This window comes from Pseudorca crassidens, chromosome 19 (assembly GCF_039906515.1).
Source record: "Pseudorca crassidens isolate mPseCra1 chromosome 19, mPseCra1.hap1, whole genome shotgun sequence".
In the NCBI taxonomy this organism is placed as follows: Eukaryota; Metazoa; Chordata; class Mammalia; order Artiodactyla; family Delphinidae; genus Pseudorca; species Pseudorca crassidens.
In genome coordinates, this window is record NC_090314.1 from 57,273,430 (window position 1) to 57,288,758 (window position 15,329).

The window sequence follows — 15,329 nt, forward strand, 5'->3', positions numbered from 1 at the left end:
CCCGTTGCGGAGCACAGGCTCCGGACGCGCAGGCTCGGCGGCCATGGCTCACGGGCCCAGCCGCTCCGTGGCACGTGGGATCTTCCCAGACCGGGGCACGAACCCGTGTCCCCTGCATCGGCAGGCGGACTCTCAACCACTGCGCCACCAGGGAAGCCCCCTCCAGGGCCTTTGGAATTGGCAGTGACCCCTCCCACTCACTCACCGGTCTATCTGGCAGCCATCCTGGTCAACTCAACCTCTCAATACGTCCGTTTCACCACTCCCATCACCTCTCCCTGGACACCCCACTTCTCCCTCGGGGCCAGCCCAGCTTCCGTCAGTCCCCTTTCTAGAGCACGCCTATCCATAAAAATGGCTGGTCTCACACTCCTAATATGAGAACTTTTCTTCTGAACTATTTGAACCACCAACGTAAGCTAACGCTTCAGAGCACAGTGTACTTAAGGCAAATCTCGTCCTTAATGTGCGCGGGGTAACTCCATTTTCAAAGAGCCCTCTTGGTATTTTCAGGTGCGTGTGTGCGCTTGTTGACTTCTTGTTCGAGCTGATTAGCCGGATCATTGCGGCAGCCACGAAGCCACGGAGGTATTGGCTCTGCCATTTTCTTCTCATTTGTTGGCGTTTGCGTTGTTACCGTGATCTTCAAGTCTTGGTTTCTTGGCAGGAAACTTCGTGTCGCTTGTCCATTAGTGTGAGGTAATTTAGGCCAACTGGATAAAAGACATGGAAGCTCCCCTAAACTGGCAGTCACAAAACCATACCTGTCTCCCTAGGTGGGGAGCCCAGCTCTCTGGGTGTGATGTTCCCACTCCTTCCTTGGCACCCACTTTTGGCACAGGATCCTCTGACCCACAGACTGAGGACCCCAGTGCCAACCCGAGTTAGAGAAGACATCCTATGCCTCAAACTCTAAGATGTTCTCCCTGACCCTGACAGAGGGCCTCCCCCATCGTTAGCCCATTGACCTCGACGTCTCATAGGAACCTGGCAACAGATCACGAGGGAATACTGTTATCCCATTTCCCAGGAGAAACTGATGCAGAGCAGGTAAGTAATTTGCCTGAGTGGAACTCGGTTGCTGTAGCTGCGGTTGAAGCTACAGTAATCTTTAGAAGAATAAATCTCCTCATGGAACTTCCCTGCTTAAAGCCCTCCAGATGGGACTTCCCTGGCGGTCCAGCACTTCCATTGCAGGGGGCGTGGGTTCGATCCCTGGTCTGGGAACTAAGATCCCACGTGCCACGCAGCGCGGCAGAAAAAAAACGTCCTTCAAAGGCTTCCGCTGTCTCAGGATGGAGTCCAGACTGTCTTGCAGAGGGTGCAGTTCTCCCCACCTTCCCCACACCCGTGGCTTTGTCTTTATCTGCCCAGCATCCTTTCTCCACTTCTTCCCGGGACAGCATTTTCTTCCTTTGGGGAGCTGTCCCTCCCGCTCCTCGCGGCTCTTGGGGCTCCATCTCAGTAAGCCCCCACTGTTCCTCTAAGGAGAAACAAGGGATGCTCGAGTGGTCCAAGTTCCAAAATGCAGCGACTCTTGAGCTGGACGTGCTGGGCCGGAGGGTGGGTGCGGAGGATGCTCCCACGGTGTGTCCGTCCTGGGACCTGGGCCTCAGCTCCTCCTCTGCTCCCTGAGCAATCCGTGTCCTTCCAACAGGCCCTTTCCGCGCTCAGGCCAGGGTGGGTTCCTGCGGCCCGTGGTGGTGCCCTCGCCCTCACGAGGCTCCTGGACTGGCCCTGGCATTTTCAGCTCATTTCCTGCTGGCCACCCTCAGCTCTTTACTCGTTCTACGGTGAGCAGAACACTCCCTCTCGTGCTGCTGTACCTCTCCGCCCCCAGTCCTCTGCACAGAACAGTCTGCCCAGCCAGCTCCAGGTCACCTCTCCCGTCACACTTAACGTCACCTCCCCAGGCACATTTCTCACAAGCCCCCAGATGTCCCTCATCTTAACACTTCCTGCACTTGTAAGGACCCCACGAGGGCAGGGATCACATTGTCTTGGCCACCTCTGAACCCCGAGCACCTGGCATATAGCTGGTGCTCAGTGAAGACAGGTGAATAAAGATGTGGCCCAAGTTGAATCAAACCCCGGGCTTACAAAGACCTTAACTGCCCCCCACGCCTCAGCAGCACCCCGTAGTCCTTCCCTGAAATCCGGAAGAAGCCATCGGGCCTGAGATAGTGTGTCCATCTTCCCCTCCTAACAGCAAGGGAAGGCCAGCCAGGGGCAGCTAGGGGCCTCCCACTGCCCCCCACCCGGGGATGCAGTCAGACTCAATTCAGTTAACTTTCACCATTTATTCCCAAAGAGAGAAGGCATATAGCGTTTGGACACGACCAGATACAGTTTGATCTGATTCAAATAGCTTAAAAAACAGATTCTCCTGAGCACCAGCCTGGTCCAGGGGATGGACCCGAGGGGCAAAGGCAAGGAACCAGCTAACGATCATTCCTATTTACGTGGAAAATCTCTGCACAATTAAAAAAGTAAAGTCGTTGGGCCAGTCCAGTGAAGAGGTAATAAGGTGTTTATTAAAAACTTTTTCACCCAGAGGCAGTTAACATTTATAATTTAAAACCCAGCCCACTACAAAAAGCGGGGAGACGGGGATAAAAACTGTGCAACATTGACAAAAGGACCGAGAGGGTCAAGGCCCGAGGAGGGAGAGCCCCAGGGGCCTGGGGTCCCTCCTCTCCCAAGGCCAGGAGCAGCAGCAGGGTGGGCACTGGGGGTGCCCCCAGCCCCTGCACGGCCCAGTGCACGGGCCTCTCCAGGTGGGGCAGTGCCCCCAGGAAGAGCCGTCAGTAGTGTGTGTTCGTCGTGCAGAAGGAGACAGAGCCACAGCGACTCAGGAGCACCCTGGGCGGGACGGGGGCCTCAGTCACCCGCCTGAGCCCAGACATGGAGGTTTTCGGGCAAGTGGGGGTGTGTGTCAGGGCTGGGATAGGCCTAAGGGCCTTGGGGAGCGGGGACGGGGGATCCTGTCCCTCCTATCCCTCCCCAGGAGCGTGCCCCACCCCACCGTGCAGCAGCACCCAGAGCCCTTACCTCCCCCATTGCTGAGGCTGTACCCCACGGCCACTCGCGGAGAACGCCAATCACCACAGCTCCTGCGTGGGCAAAGACAGGGCCGTCACCGTCCACGGGGGCTGCAGACAAGGACCCTCATTCCCAGAGCTCCCCTGGAACGTCTCCCGGCACCAGGGGCCCAGCCCTGCGAGCCTGAGGGTCACTCACCCTCGGTCTCCCTCCAGCGTGCTCTGGATCTCCTTCAGGACTCCTGCGGGGCAGGGGGGCAGGGGGGCAGGGGCGGGGAGCAGAGGCGTGGTGAGGCAAGCTGGGGCTGGGCCGGACACCCCCCTTTCTGCCCCTTCTACTGATGGGGTGAACGGGACTGCCCTCCTTCAGGAAAACGGCCCTCGTTCCCAGCCTGGCCTTCCAAGCACGCTCCCACCCTCCGCCCCGCACATCCCCCCTGCCAGCCAGCCCACCAGCACCTGCCCTGACTCACTCTCGTCATTGAGCAGAGCGTGCTCCATCACGGGGCCCGACCTCCTCTCTGGAAGGCAGAGGCCAGGCCAGGTGAGCCTTGGGCCCTCCTCTGCCCCAGCTCCCTGCTTCTGGGGGTGGGGGTGCTGAAGCCTGAGCCCAGGACTGGAAGGGAAGCTGTTTCGACTCCCAGCCCAAACACCACCTGCTCACCTGGGATCCCCTTCCCTCCCCAGGTGTGCTCACAACGCCTCGGCCCCCACACGCCCCTGGCCCCCGAGAGGCCTGTCTTACCCTCTCCATCACTCTGGCTCCCTGAATTCCTGTGGAGAAGAGACAGTAAGGATGGGGGGCCACTAGGCTCCCCGTTCTGGAAAGCCCTGGTCCCGTGAAGAATGAGGTCGACTGACCAACTTGCGTGGGAGGGTGGGGCATACAAAGGGGGGCAAGGAGGCAGAGCTGGGAGGGTGTGCTGAGTTCACGGGGGAAGGGGACTCTGACCAGCCCCCAGGGGGCACCCCAGGGAGGGTGGGGTGAGGAGGGGCTGGAGCAAAGGCCACCTGGCCTCTTACCCACCTGGCTCGGCCCGAGGCCTTTTCAGGGCCCGATCTGTCGTGGAGACGGCTGTGGTTCTTCGTTTCTGGGGAATCCACCAGGCACCGGGGCTCAACCAGCCACTTGGTGGAGAGAGAGAAGCGCTCAAACTCGGAGGGTGAGATCAGGTAGAAACCTGGGGGGCGGAGAAGCCTGGCAGGTGAGGCCAGCCTGAGTCTCCCGGACCTTGTGGCTGCCAACAGAGCTGCCCCCCCAGGGGGGATTAGGGGCCAGAGGCTCCCAAAGTTCTCTGCCTGAGGAGCCTGGCCTTGACCGGAATACCCCCGACTGCCCTTCCCAGCAGCCCCCGCAGCAGAGCAGGAGCCCCAAACGCAGCCCTGCGGGCAGAGGTCCCGACGTGCCCACCGCCTGCACACCTTGGCCATATTTGGTGAAGACGCAGGAGGCGATGCCGCTGACGTCCTCCCGGCGGATGCAGCTGTACCGCACCTGGGGCTTGAGCAGGGGCAGCGAGACCACCTGGATGTCGCCCAGGTTGGTGAGGACAGCCAGGTGGTGCTCCCCGTAGTCCTCGGCTCGACAGCTGCCGAAGCGGGCCGCGCTGACCCGCCGCACCCGCGAGCCCTCCAGGGCGGTCAGCTTCAGCTTCAGCCTGGCGCTGACCTTGGGCAGCGTGAACACCTAGGGCACAGGGCAGCCGGTCACGCCTGAAGCCAGACCAGTGTGCAGAGCTTCATCCAGTCAAGCGAGGACTTCCCGCTTCCCTGCCCGAGGCTGCCGCTGGGCCTGGCCCTCAGACGTGTGGTCGCTGCACTCAGACTGCGAGGACGCCAGTCCCTGTCTGTGTTTTCTGTCCCTTCCCCAGACACAGGTCCTGCTTCAGTGTCCCCACCACTGACCCTGGGGTCCGGGGCTCCATCAAGACCCTGCTTCTTTCCTGGGCCTCTGCAGCCCTCACACAGCAACTACAAACACAACGTTAAGTGAGTCCCAGCCATTGTCGTTTGTTCCAGGGATTCCCAGGGGACCCCACCTCCTCCCATAAGGCACCTTGAACTGCTCCTCCGACACGACAAGCAGCTGGTGGCTTCCCTGCATGTCGGGGCTCTTTGACAGGTCGTGGGCCACCTCCAGGGGCTCGGGAAGGGGCACGCTGTGTCCGTCCAGCACCAGGATCCCCACCACGGGCGCTCGGTGCATCAGCTGGATCTCCTTGGCTGCGGGGACGGAGGGAGGCGATGGGGCTGGTGGTCGGGCGCAGCACGAGGCCGGAGACACCCTCCCGCTCCCAGCCGAGGCAGACAAGCGCTCTCCCCCCGGCCAGCGCTCACCCTGCTCCGCCCGCACCGGCTCATCCATTCTCCGCTCGGCGGGGGGCACGCGCAGGGCAAAGGCGTAGACGGTACCTCCATTGGTGCCAGCCCACAGCGAGGGGCAGTGGCGGGAGCCTGCCAGGAGGCAAAGGTTTACATCTAACCCCTGGCTCTGGGGGTCAGGGGGAGCCAGGAGACCTGGCTCACTACCTGTGTGACTCTAAGGTCAAGTCAGCAAACTTCCATAAACCTCAATTTCTTCCTCTGTAAAATGGAGCTGCTGTGGGCCCTGCCTACCTCCTGGGTGTAGACGAAAAAGGCTGGGAAGGCCCTCTGACAACCCAGAGCCCCATGCAGAGGAGCCCAAACCCGGGACAGCTCGGCCCTCGAGATACAGCAGCAGACAGCCCTCAGCCCACCCTGGCCCTGGCAGGAGAAGAGAAACAGCCAGAGAGCTTCTAGAGGGCCTACTGGGTACCAGCAGGCACGTGGCACGTCCCAACGCTCGCAGCCACTCTAGGAGGAAGCTATCCCTCCATTTTACAGGGGGAGAAGCGAGGCCCAGAAAGGCTAAGTGACACGTCCAAGGTCACACTTCTAGAGAGTGGTGGAGCCTGGATACGAAGCCAGGGCGATCAGACTCGGAGACCCAGGCACGGGAGGGAAAGGGGCGGGCGAGGGCTCCAGTCTCCCCTTGCTCACAGGGGGAACCCCTCTTAGGGGTGCACCAGCCAGCAGCCTCCGACACGCCTTCACGCCAGAGGGCCCCCCACCTCAAGCTGGCCACTCACTGTCCCGCAGGTAGGTGTCAGCGAAGTAGAGGGTCCGGACGAAGCCCGTGAAGGAGTCCTCCGCCGAGCGGGCCTCGATCTTGCGCTGCACGGGCGCCAGCTCCATGTTCTGTAGGCCAGTCCTCTCTGCCCTGCTGCTCCCCTCCTGCACCTGCAGTCGAGTGGGCCAGGCCTGAGGGTGGGCTCTCGCCTTCCTTCCCGGGGGCATCAGATGGCTCAACAGCGAGCCTTCCAGGAAGAGTGGCCACAGCCCCTGCCACCGCCTGCCTGGTAATACTGAGGACGTGGCCCTGAGGCATTACAATGACTGCCTTTCACACTTAGGGAAGCCGAGGCACAGAGAAGCAGTGCGGCGGATCTGAGGTCACCGGGTTGGTGGGGGTCGGGGGTGGCCCAGAGCCCGTGTCTATGGCCAAAGCAGGCGGGGCAGGGAGGGGTGGTGGGGACCTGCCGCTGGCTGCTCCGGGCTCTGCCCGGGCTCGTGTCCGGCCCCGGCCTCACCTCTCCCGGAGGGCCAGCAGGCCGCCGCTTCCTGCTGGACACCCGGCTGCGACGTATCCGGCGGAAGGACTGGCGCAGGGACTTCTTCAGGGACTTCACACGGGACAGCGGGCCCTCCAAGGCTAGCTGGTCATTGGGGTGCAGCGTGCACCTGGGGGGACGATGGGCCATCAGCGTGGCCAGGGCCTGAGGGACCTTGCCAATCCAGGCACCAATCCCAGACCCGGCCACCCCGGGAGGTCTGCTCACTTGACAAAGACCTGCCGCCGCTGCTGGTGGTCAAAGAGGCCAAAGCCGTGGCTGGTGCCGAAGGCCACGAGCCGCCACTCGGAGTGCAGGGCCAAGGAGGTGACCACAGCCGGGGGCTGGCACTGCACCAACACGAAGGGCTGGAAGCCGGGCTCGAAGTGCACGGGCCCCGGGCGGGCACACAGGCGCTCGTGCCCCTTCCAGCGGTAGCCCTCCTGGTCCTGCAGCAAGTCGGCCTCCACCTGCTCCACCGCGTGCTCCGCTGCCTCGTCATTCAGCTCCAGCACCAGCACCTGGGCGGGGCGGCAGATGGGCTGAACCACCCCCCGGCACCAAGGGACGGACGGCAGGACCTCAGGGACCCTAACGGCAGGGGCGGCAAAGGACCCAAGCTCCACGCCAAGGCCAAGGGTCAGAAGTGCCCAACCTCTGGCTCTTAACCCTGATTTCTGGAGGAGAAAGGCCTCCCTCTAATGGGATCAGGGAACTTCTATTCACTGGGAGAAATCAGAACCACAGGGGCAGGGGATGCACCAGGGGGGCGCTCAGGAAGCTGGTTCCTGGCCCTGCTGCCCCCCAAGACTGAGAAGGAAGCTTGTGGGCCTGGACGCTGCCCAAAGTCACCTGATGAGCCCTCCCCACGGCTCCGCACGCCCAGCCCGGCCCGCTACCTGCCCTGCTGTGCCAGCCACAGCCAGGTAGCCACTGTATCTGCAGAGGAAAATCTTCTGGATGCCCAGCCGGGGATCGTCGCTGTAGGGGTCGAAAGAGCCCACCTGACAAGGGAGAAGAGCTCCGTGAGGGGCCCTAAGTGCTGGACCTGGCCCATCCCCGCCCTCCCTGGTTCCCAGGCTCCGGGCCTCACCTTGCGGAGGGGGGGCCACTCGTCCTCACCCTGGGCACTGAGGCTCTCGCTGGGGTCTGTGTCGGTGAGGAACACCCGTACCGTGCTGAGCTTGTAGAGCAGCCGCAAGCAGACGCCCGAGGCATCCCAGAACCGCACTGTGCCATCCTCGTGCCTGTGGGCAGAGCCCGCCTGCCGCCCGTGAGAAGGATGCCGGGCCAGAGGAGCCCGGGACTGGCACGCACACCCCCCGAGCTCTGCTCCCACCCTACACGTCCCGCTAGGCAGGAGAGTACGATCAACGTCACCTACCCCGTGAGCAGCAGGTCCCTCTGGGGTGGGGCCGGGGCCAGGCTGGTGCCACCGTCGATGGGCCACTCCTGGAGGAGATGACGGAGAAGTTCATGGGCGAGCTTGGCTCTGGGCTGGGGCGGGGCTGGGGCCGGGGCCAGACCTACCATGGTGGAGAAGTGTGTGTTCTGCCGGCTGCCAGCAGCGATGATGCGCTCCCACAGCTTCAGGGGGATGTTGGAGACATGGTGGGAGCAGGTGATGGCGGAGCAGTGCAGGGAGGCCAGGTAGGGAGGCTGGACCGGCGGCCAACCAGCCGTCTGCAGGTCAATCACGACCAGCTCCTCCTCAGCCAGCACTACCAGGGCATAGGGGTCATCAAGGGCTGTGGGGACAGGCCAAGGGTCAGGGGCTGCAGGAGCCACTGGGAAGCAGTCTGTCCAGCCTGGCCCTGTAGAATCTGAGGCTCTAGGGTTGGAGTCAGGGAACCCACATTTTAAAAGCAAGCTCCAGATCCAACAACGCATAAAAAGAATTATATGCCATGACTAAGTGGGATTTATCCCAGGTATGCAAGGCTGCGTCACCTTTCGAAAAACAATTAATGAAACCCATTGCATCAAGAGGCTAAAAAAGAGAAATCGGGAACTCCCTGGCAGTCCAGTGATTAGGACTCTATGCTCTCACTGCCAAGGGTCCGGGTTCAATTCCTGGTCGGGGAACTAAGATCCCACAAGCCGTGTGGTGTGGCCAAAAAAAAAAAAAAGAAAAGAAAAATCACATGATCATAGCGATAGATGCAGACAAACTATTTGACAAAACCCAACATCCATTTATGATTAAAAAAAAACTCTCAGTAAACTAGGAATAGAGGAGAACTGCCTCAACTTGATAAAGAATATCTACAAAAAACCTACAGCAGGCTTCCCTGGTGGCGCAGTGGTTGAGACTCTGCCTGCTGATGCAGGGGACGCGGGTTCGTGCCCGGGTCTGGGAAGATGCCACATGCCGCGGAGCGGCTGGGCCCGTGAGCCATGGCTGCTGAGCCTGCGTGTCCGGAGCCTATGCTCCGCAACGGAAGAGGCCACAACAGTGAGAGGCCCGCATACCGCTAAAAAAAAAAAAAACAAAAAAAACAAAAAAACCTACGGCTAATGTAATACTTAATGGTGAGAAACGTGAAGCTTTCCCACTGAGATCAGGAACAAGGCAAGGTTGCCTCCTCTCACCACTCATTTTCAAGTACTAGCTAATGCAATAAGACAAGAAAAGGAAATAGAAGGCATACAGATTGGGAAGAAAGAAGTAAAACCATCTTTGTTCACAGATGACATGATCATCAATGTAGAAAACCTAAAAGAATCGACCAAAAACTGGCCCTGGCTCCCACCACGCTGTCAGGTATGAGGAGGGAAGAAGAGGCTGAGAAAGGAGGAAAAGCAGGTTCAGAGTCTCCCTCCAAAGGGCCACTGGTGAGGCTGGGAGAACACAGCCCAGGGTGTCCTGAGCAGGCCTGCCTCCCTCACCTGGAGGCCTCGGGCCTGTCAGGTCAGAGTCATCTAGGGAGGAGGCCCACCCTCCTGGAGATCTCCCACCAGGCCCCCTCTCTAGGTTTTGACACCAGCCCTTTCTGGTCTTGCCTGTCACCCAATTTAGAAAGCTGACTCAGGGCTTTGTTGGCCTGGCTGAGTTCCAGGAGGCCAGCTCAGCTGGCCCACACTGCTACCTGCCCCACCCCACAAGGAGGGCTTCACCATGTCCAGGCCAGGAGCCCTTTGCCTCAGCCAGGTGGGTGTTAAGCCCAACAGTGCAGACCTGCCCACCTTTGGGCCAAGTCCCAGCTGAGCTGGGGAAGGGCAAAGAGAGCTTGGGGTGGATGGGAGGCGTGGGCAGCAAGGACAAACCATAGGCCAGCAGGGAAGAGAGGGAGCAGCCTCGGGGACACAAAGAAGAGGTGCAGTGGGACTTAGGGACTCAGGGGCGGCAGCTCTGGGAACGCCTGCAGGCCCTTCCTCTTTGTTTATGGATGGGGGTGGGCCGGATCCCCACACCTCCTGGTGGCCTGCCCTTCACACTCACTCCCGCTCGCCTACCAGCCTCAGGGTTCGCCTCAATGAGGACAGTGAAGTCGATGACGCGGGAGGTGAAGTCAAAGGCTGTCTGCTGGCCGTTGTGGATGACTGAGATGCAGTGGCGGTCCCCATAGCTGGCCCGTGGCATGCCGCCCTGGAAGATGGTGAAGGGCAACCTGGCAGGCACAGAAGAGCAGGGGGTGGGCTGCTGACGCCGCCCCAGAAGCCAAGGGCTGAGCCAGCCGTGGGGTGGCCCTGTGACTGGCCTCTGCAGCAGGGCCTGGCATGAGGGCTGGCCTCAGTGTAAGTGCTCACTCAAAGTTCCCAGGAGGGGCTGGAGCGGACCCCCGTCTCTTCCCAACTCAACAGCCCCAGAGAACTTGGGGGCCAGCAGTGGAGCACGCAGGCTGCAGGCTCTGAGTCTCTGCCACCACTCCCGTTTCAACCAGAGTGCCCTCTGTCCCCCTTTTCTGCTTATACATCAGGTCTCCTTGTATGATTCTGTTTGAAGAAACAGGTCTGCTCCTAAGACAGAGTTTGGAACCTGCTGGTCTGAATCATCTCTCCAGGAGGGTGGAAGGGAAAGAATGGGAATGAGTTTTCAGGAATTAGTCGGAGAGAGGTATGAACGGCACCCCCCTCCCTTCCCTGGAGACCCGGATATGAGACCTAAAGGCAGTCACTAGGCACCATCTCCCCCAGGCAGAGGTTTGAGCAGCCTTTCCAGCTCCCCAGGAAAGCTCTAGAAAGGGAACAGGACAGAGCACTGATACCTACCCCTGCTTGGTGGTCAGCCAGAAGATTTTGGTAATAGCTTTGCAAGGAAAAGGGCCTAAAAGAAAAGGAAATACCTTGAACGGCCCTCCTGCTCTCAGAGGCCCGCGGGTCTGCAGCACAGATCCCGCAAACCTGCGGAGCAGATCTAGGCCTGGGAGTCTCGCTGTGAGCAGTTCCCAGAGAAAGTCACAGTGCGTCTCAGAAAACCCTCTGTGTGGCTTCGGACACAGCCTTCACCATCTCTGGGCCCCAGGTTTTGCTTCTATGAGTTGGACACCTACATCTGAAAGCAGGAGAGACCGACTGGGGCCAGAGAGGACACCGCCTTGCTCACTGGAAGGCGGTCCCAGGTGGCGGGCAGAGCACTGACCGTAAGGCACACAGCTGCGCAGGGGCTCCGGTTGCAGGGTGTCACTGGACACGGGCCACTGGCAGTAGCTGCCGTCAGAATGGCAGCTGACAATCAGATGGCCGTCCCGCTGCCAGCAGACGTTCTCCAGTTGCTTCACGGTGGGAAAGGAGAGAGAGTGCGCGAAGGCTGGGATCAGGGGTGCGGTTCCATCGCCTGCACCCCCATGCCTCAGATGGGGGCTGGATGTGTTATGTGGGGCCTGGGAGAACCATGTGGCACCCCTACCTGGCTGCTGAGGAAATGACAGAGCACACAGCTGCCTTGTAGGTCCCAGATGACGACAAGGCCCCGGCTGTAGCCAATGAGGATCTGGTTGGGGTCCCGAGGATGTTCCTGCAGAGCCTCCACCATCTCAAATGCCCGCCTGTGGCGGACCTCCTCTGGCAACCTGGGCGAGGGGAGCACCGTGAGCCCACGTCACCGTCCACCGGTGGGGCATGGCTGAGAGCGTGGCACAGCCATGCCCGGCATCCCCGAAGCAGCGGGCACGGAATGTGCCAGCGTGGAAAGGCTGCCAGGACACGTCATCAAGGGGAGAGAGAAGCAACGCATAGAACAGGGCAGCGATAGAGAAAACCCCCTAAGGATGCAAACGCAGGTGGCACGACTATAAGGAAAAGCAAGGAAGTGGTTTCCAGAAAAGTCGATGTGGTGGTCACCTCTGGGGGAGGGAGGGAGCTGTGACAGAGAAGGGCAGGTGGGGGACCCTGGGGGCCTGGCAAAATTTTGTGTTTGCCCAGAGTTGGCTGCAGAGACGCTCACTTAACAAGAATCCATTAAACTGTACCTTCAAACCTAGTGCATTTCGGCAAGGTGTTGGTGTTTCATAAAAAAAAAAAAAAGTTTTTAAGACCTACAAAACAAAACTCTCTATATCAGTTGGCCTGGCCTTGAGCCTTGACCCCCTCCTCCTTTTCTGGGCCTGGAATGCTGGTGTGAAGTTTGGAGGCGCTACACCAACAGAAGACCGTGAGGTGGCGGGCACAGGACCAAACGCCGATACCGAGCAGGGCGAGTAGGAAATGGAAACAGCCTGGATCCCAAGGGCATGTCTACGCTCAAACCCAAACCAAACCCTCTACATTTAGAACAAGATTTAGACCAACAGGAGGGGTACCCAGGGCACCCAGGCTGGGAAAGCCCAGCAGGGGCTCCTCCTCGACTAGACTCCCACCGGCGCGGGTACGGTGGGCACTGGTACCGCCACACACTGAGGAGCAGGTCCTTCCACCGTCCTGCCCACAGGCCAGGCGCCCCGGCTGAGCACCAGCTGGGCCTGCCACCCTGTAAACAGTCCTGCTCTGGCCATGGTCACGCTGCCCTGACTCTACCATGCCCAGTGCTCAGAAGGACCCGGCCCCAAGCAGGAATCCTCCCAACCCAGCAATGCCCAGCCCTGCTTGACCATCACCTGGGGCCTGACGACTATGAGTGTTACAAGCCTGGCCCAGAGCCCTTAGGAAGGTCGGGCATGAAGCAGCTCCACAGCCCAGCACACTGGCCTCCTCCCTGCCCTTTTTTTCTTTTGGCGGTACGCGGGCCTCTCACTGTTGCGGCCTCTCCCGTTGCGGAGCACAGACTCCAGATGCGCAGGCTCAGCGGCCATGGCTCACGGGCCCAGCCGCTCCGCGGCATGTGGGATCTTCCCGGACCGGGGCATGAACCCGTGTCCCCCGCATCGGCAGGCGGACTCTCAACCACTGCGCCACCAGGGAAGCCCTCTCCCTGCCCTTCTTCACTGCAGAACACTCCACGGCCATCAACCTGGCTCCCGTGGGCTCCTGCTGGACTCCTCCATCCCCTCCTGTTTTGGGCCCTGGCCCCCCTCCACACCCAGACCTGATCTGACTCCCTCTCTCCCACGGACACCACCATTAACGAGCGAAGATTCTGAAACGATCTCAAGAAACCTACAGGTTGTGGCCGCCAGGGATTCGGGGCCATGGACCCTGCATGCAAACGAACATGTGGCAGAGACTCCAAAGCACACGCATCAGCAGAAGCTGCCCGGCTGATGCAGGGAGGTCTGGGCCCCGTCTGCCCCACTGTGGAGCCCCGGGGCTTTGAAAGAGGTGGTATCTGTGCCAAGAACGCTGGACTGAGAGCTGGTATCATTGCACAATTATTTTGAGCCTTGTTTTCCTTTTAAATGAGGTGACAAGTTACTCCCAAGACCCCTTTTAGTGCTGGAACGCTAACTCTTTTTTGGGGGGTGAGATTCTCAATTTGGGGGACAGGTGGAGAGCTGAGAGTCTGTCCTCCCATCCCTACAGACTTCCCAGGAGAGAAATCATAAGCTCCTGAGGCATAACCGGGATGGAAAGGAGAAGGCCACTTGAGGGGACAGGTTCCTTAGGGCACGAGGGTCTCCAGGCCTGGGGCTCACCGCTGCAGCACAGCATCTGAGCTGATCGTCTGGTCCTCCAGCGCGCGGAAAGCCGGCAGCTGCACCACGAACACACTGCCGCTCTCAGTGCCCAGGTAGAGCAGCTGGCAGGAGGAATGCGGCAGGACCACGGTGATCTGCGTGGCACTGGGGGCGGCCCTGCAGAGGGAATGATGGCCCGTGAGCTGGCCCTGCCCAGGCAGGGGGGACCCACAGATAGGATCCCCCACTCCCTCAGCAGCCCCAGGGAAGGCCATGCCTGCGGTGGGGAAGCAGGCCGGTGAGGTTCTTTGATGGGGTCCAGCTACTCAGGCCCGGACAAACATACTGGTTTTTTTTCTGCCAAGACAGGAGACAGATGGCAGAGAGCTGGGGCTAAGAAGCAGAAAAAAATCCCTTGGCGCCTCCCACGTAGGCTCTGTGTGGGGATGGGGGGAGGCGGGCCGCAGCCCTGCCAGCTCCTCCCAGGGCACCCTGGAGTTGGTGCATGGGTCAGGCTGGCTAGGAGAGCAAGAAGACTGAGTTCTTACCCTGGGGGGCCACGCAGCGTGAAACTCTCATCTTCCTGCAGCTCCGACACCCCGCCTTTGACCTTCAGGCTCCACAGGTGCAGGCTGTTGTCGTCCAGCAGGGTGACCAGCTGGCACTAGGCAGGAAACGGGGCAGAAGCGTGCTGTCTCGTTAACCAGGGAGGGACAGCATTCACCGTGACCTTTACACACTGGGGCGGCCCAGCCTGTGCGGGTCATTTCCAAGAGCCCCAGAACCAAGAGACCCCCGCCTCCTGTTAGGGTGGCCGTGAACAGCAGCTGGGGAAAGACAGGTTTGTCCCGGGTCCTCCCATCGGCACCAAACCCCGGGCCACCAAACACCTGCCTTTCCATACGTCCTTTCTGGAAGATGGGAAAGTAAGAAGGGCTTGGGGGCAGGGGGGCCTCACCTGGCCAGGCAGGAAGTGGATCTGCACTACCGCATTGTTCTCACGGTGCAACCCCATGAACTCCACCCCTGGGGCACCGTAGCTGGGAGCAGCAGGCTCAGGAAAAGCTCCACAAGGCAGGACCCCACCCCTCGGCCTGCCCGCTGGGCCCACGTGGCAAGGAGTGTAAATACCCAGCAGCAGAGAAGGGCTGCTGGGGGCGGGGGTGGGGGGGTGGGGGGGATGTTTAGGGTGGGGAGGGGACAGCGGGGGGGGGGGGGGGGCGCCTGCCCTGAAGGCACCGGGCCAGTAACCTGACCCCTGAGGGTAAAGCCAGCCAACCAGGGAGAGCTGTCGCAGCCAGGAGGGGTGAAGCATTATCCTGGCAACTGTTAGGCTGTTCACTGTACCCCTGTCCCCCGCCCCACCGAAACCCATAACCTGAACTGCAACAGACTGTCAGCTACCACGTGGTGGCACCTGTGAGAAGACGCACAGGGCACCCGTGGGCCCACCTACGGCAGCCATGGCCGTGAGCCTTGGCGCTGAGAATCGTAACCGGGATATGGCCGTGGCCTGGCAATGATTAACCACCTAAGGAAGGGCTGAGGCGATGGAAGCTGGGCCTCTGCCCTCCTGGGTACACACCCCCTGCAGCCTCGTGCTGCTGACTTGCACCCCCAGGCTCCCTGCACCTGCCCTGCAGCAGTGGAGGGAGTTACAGCTT

General features: G+C 60.6%; 1 protein-coding gene across 14 annotated transcripts in view; it reads right to left on the minus strand.

Moving 5' to 3' along the window:
- Window positions 1-2,512: 2,512 nt before the first annotated feature.
- LLGL2 (LLGL scribble cell polarity complex component 2) overlaps window positions 2,513-15,329 on the minus strand; it is a 34,041-nt gene continuing 21,224 nt past the window's right edge. For 7 of the 14 annotated variants that reach the window (XM_067715109.1, XM_067715111.1, XM_067715108.1 and 4 more), the window contains 22 exons: window positions 14,624-14,705; window positions 14,214-14,329; window positions 13,684-13,842; window positions 11,523-11,685; window positions 11,256-11,388; window positions 10,886-10,940; window positions 10,130-10,284; window positions 8,058-8,421; window positions 7,767-7,920; window positions 7,573-7,677; window positions 6,902-7,194; window positions 6,653-6,803; window positions 6,152-6,302; window positions 5,379-5,495; window positions 5,098-5,264; window positions 4,464-4,728; window positions 4,069-4,222; window positions 3,787-3,815; window positions 3,515-3,562; window positions 3,241-3,283; window positions 3,052-3,113; window positions 2,513-2,862 (listed from right to left, as the gene is read on the minus strand). In XM_067715109.1, the coding sequence (XP_067571210.1) occupies window positions 2,852-2,862; window positions 3,052-3,113; window positions 3,241-3,283; window positions 3,515-3,562; window positions 3,787-3,815; window positions 4,069-4,222; window positions 4,464-4,728; window positions 5,098-5,264; window positions 5,379-5,495; window positions 6,152-6,302; window positions 6,653-6,803; window positions 6,902-7,194; window positions 7,573-7,677; window positions 7,767-7,920; window positions 8,058-8,421; window positions 10,130-10,284; window positions 10,886-10,940; window positions 11,256-11,388; window positions 11,523-11,685; window positions 13,684-13,842; window positions 14,214-14,329; window positions 14,624-14,705 (2,977 nt within the window). In that variant the 3' untranslated portion in view covers window positions 2,513-2,851. The other 7 variants (XM_067715115.1, XM_067715114.1, XR_010937364.1 and 4 more) reach the window with 7 other exon arrangements.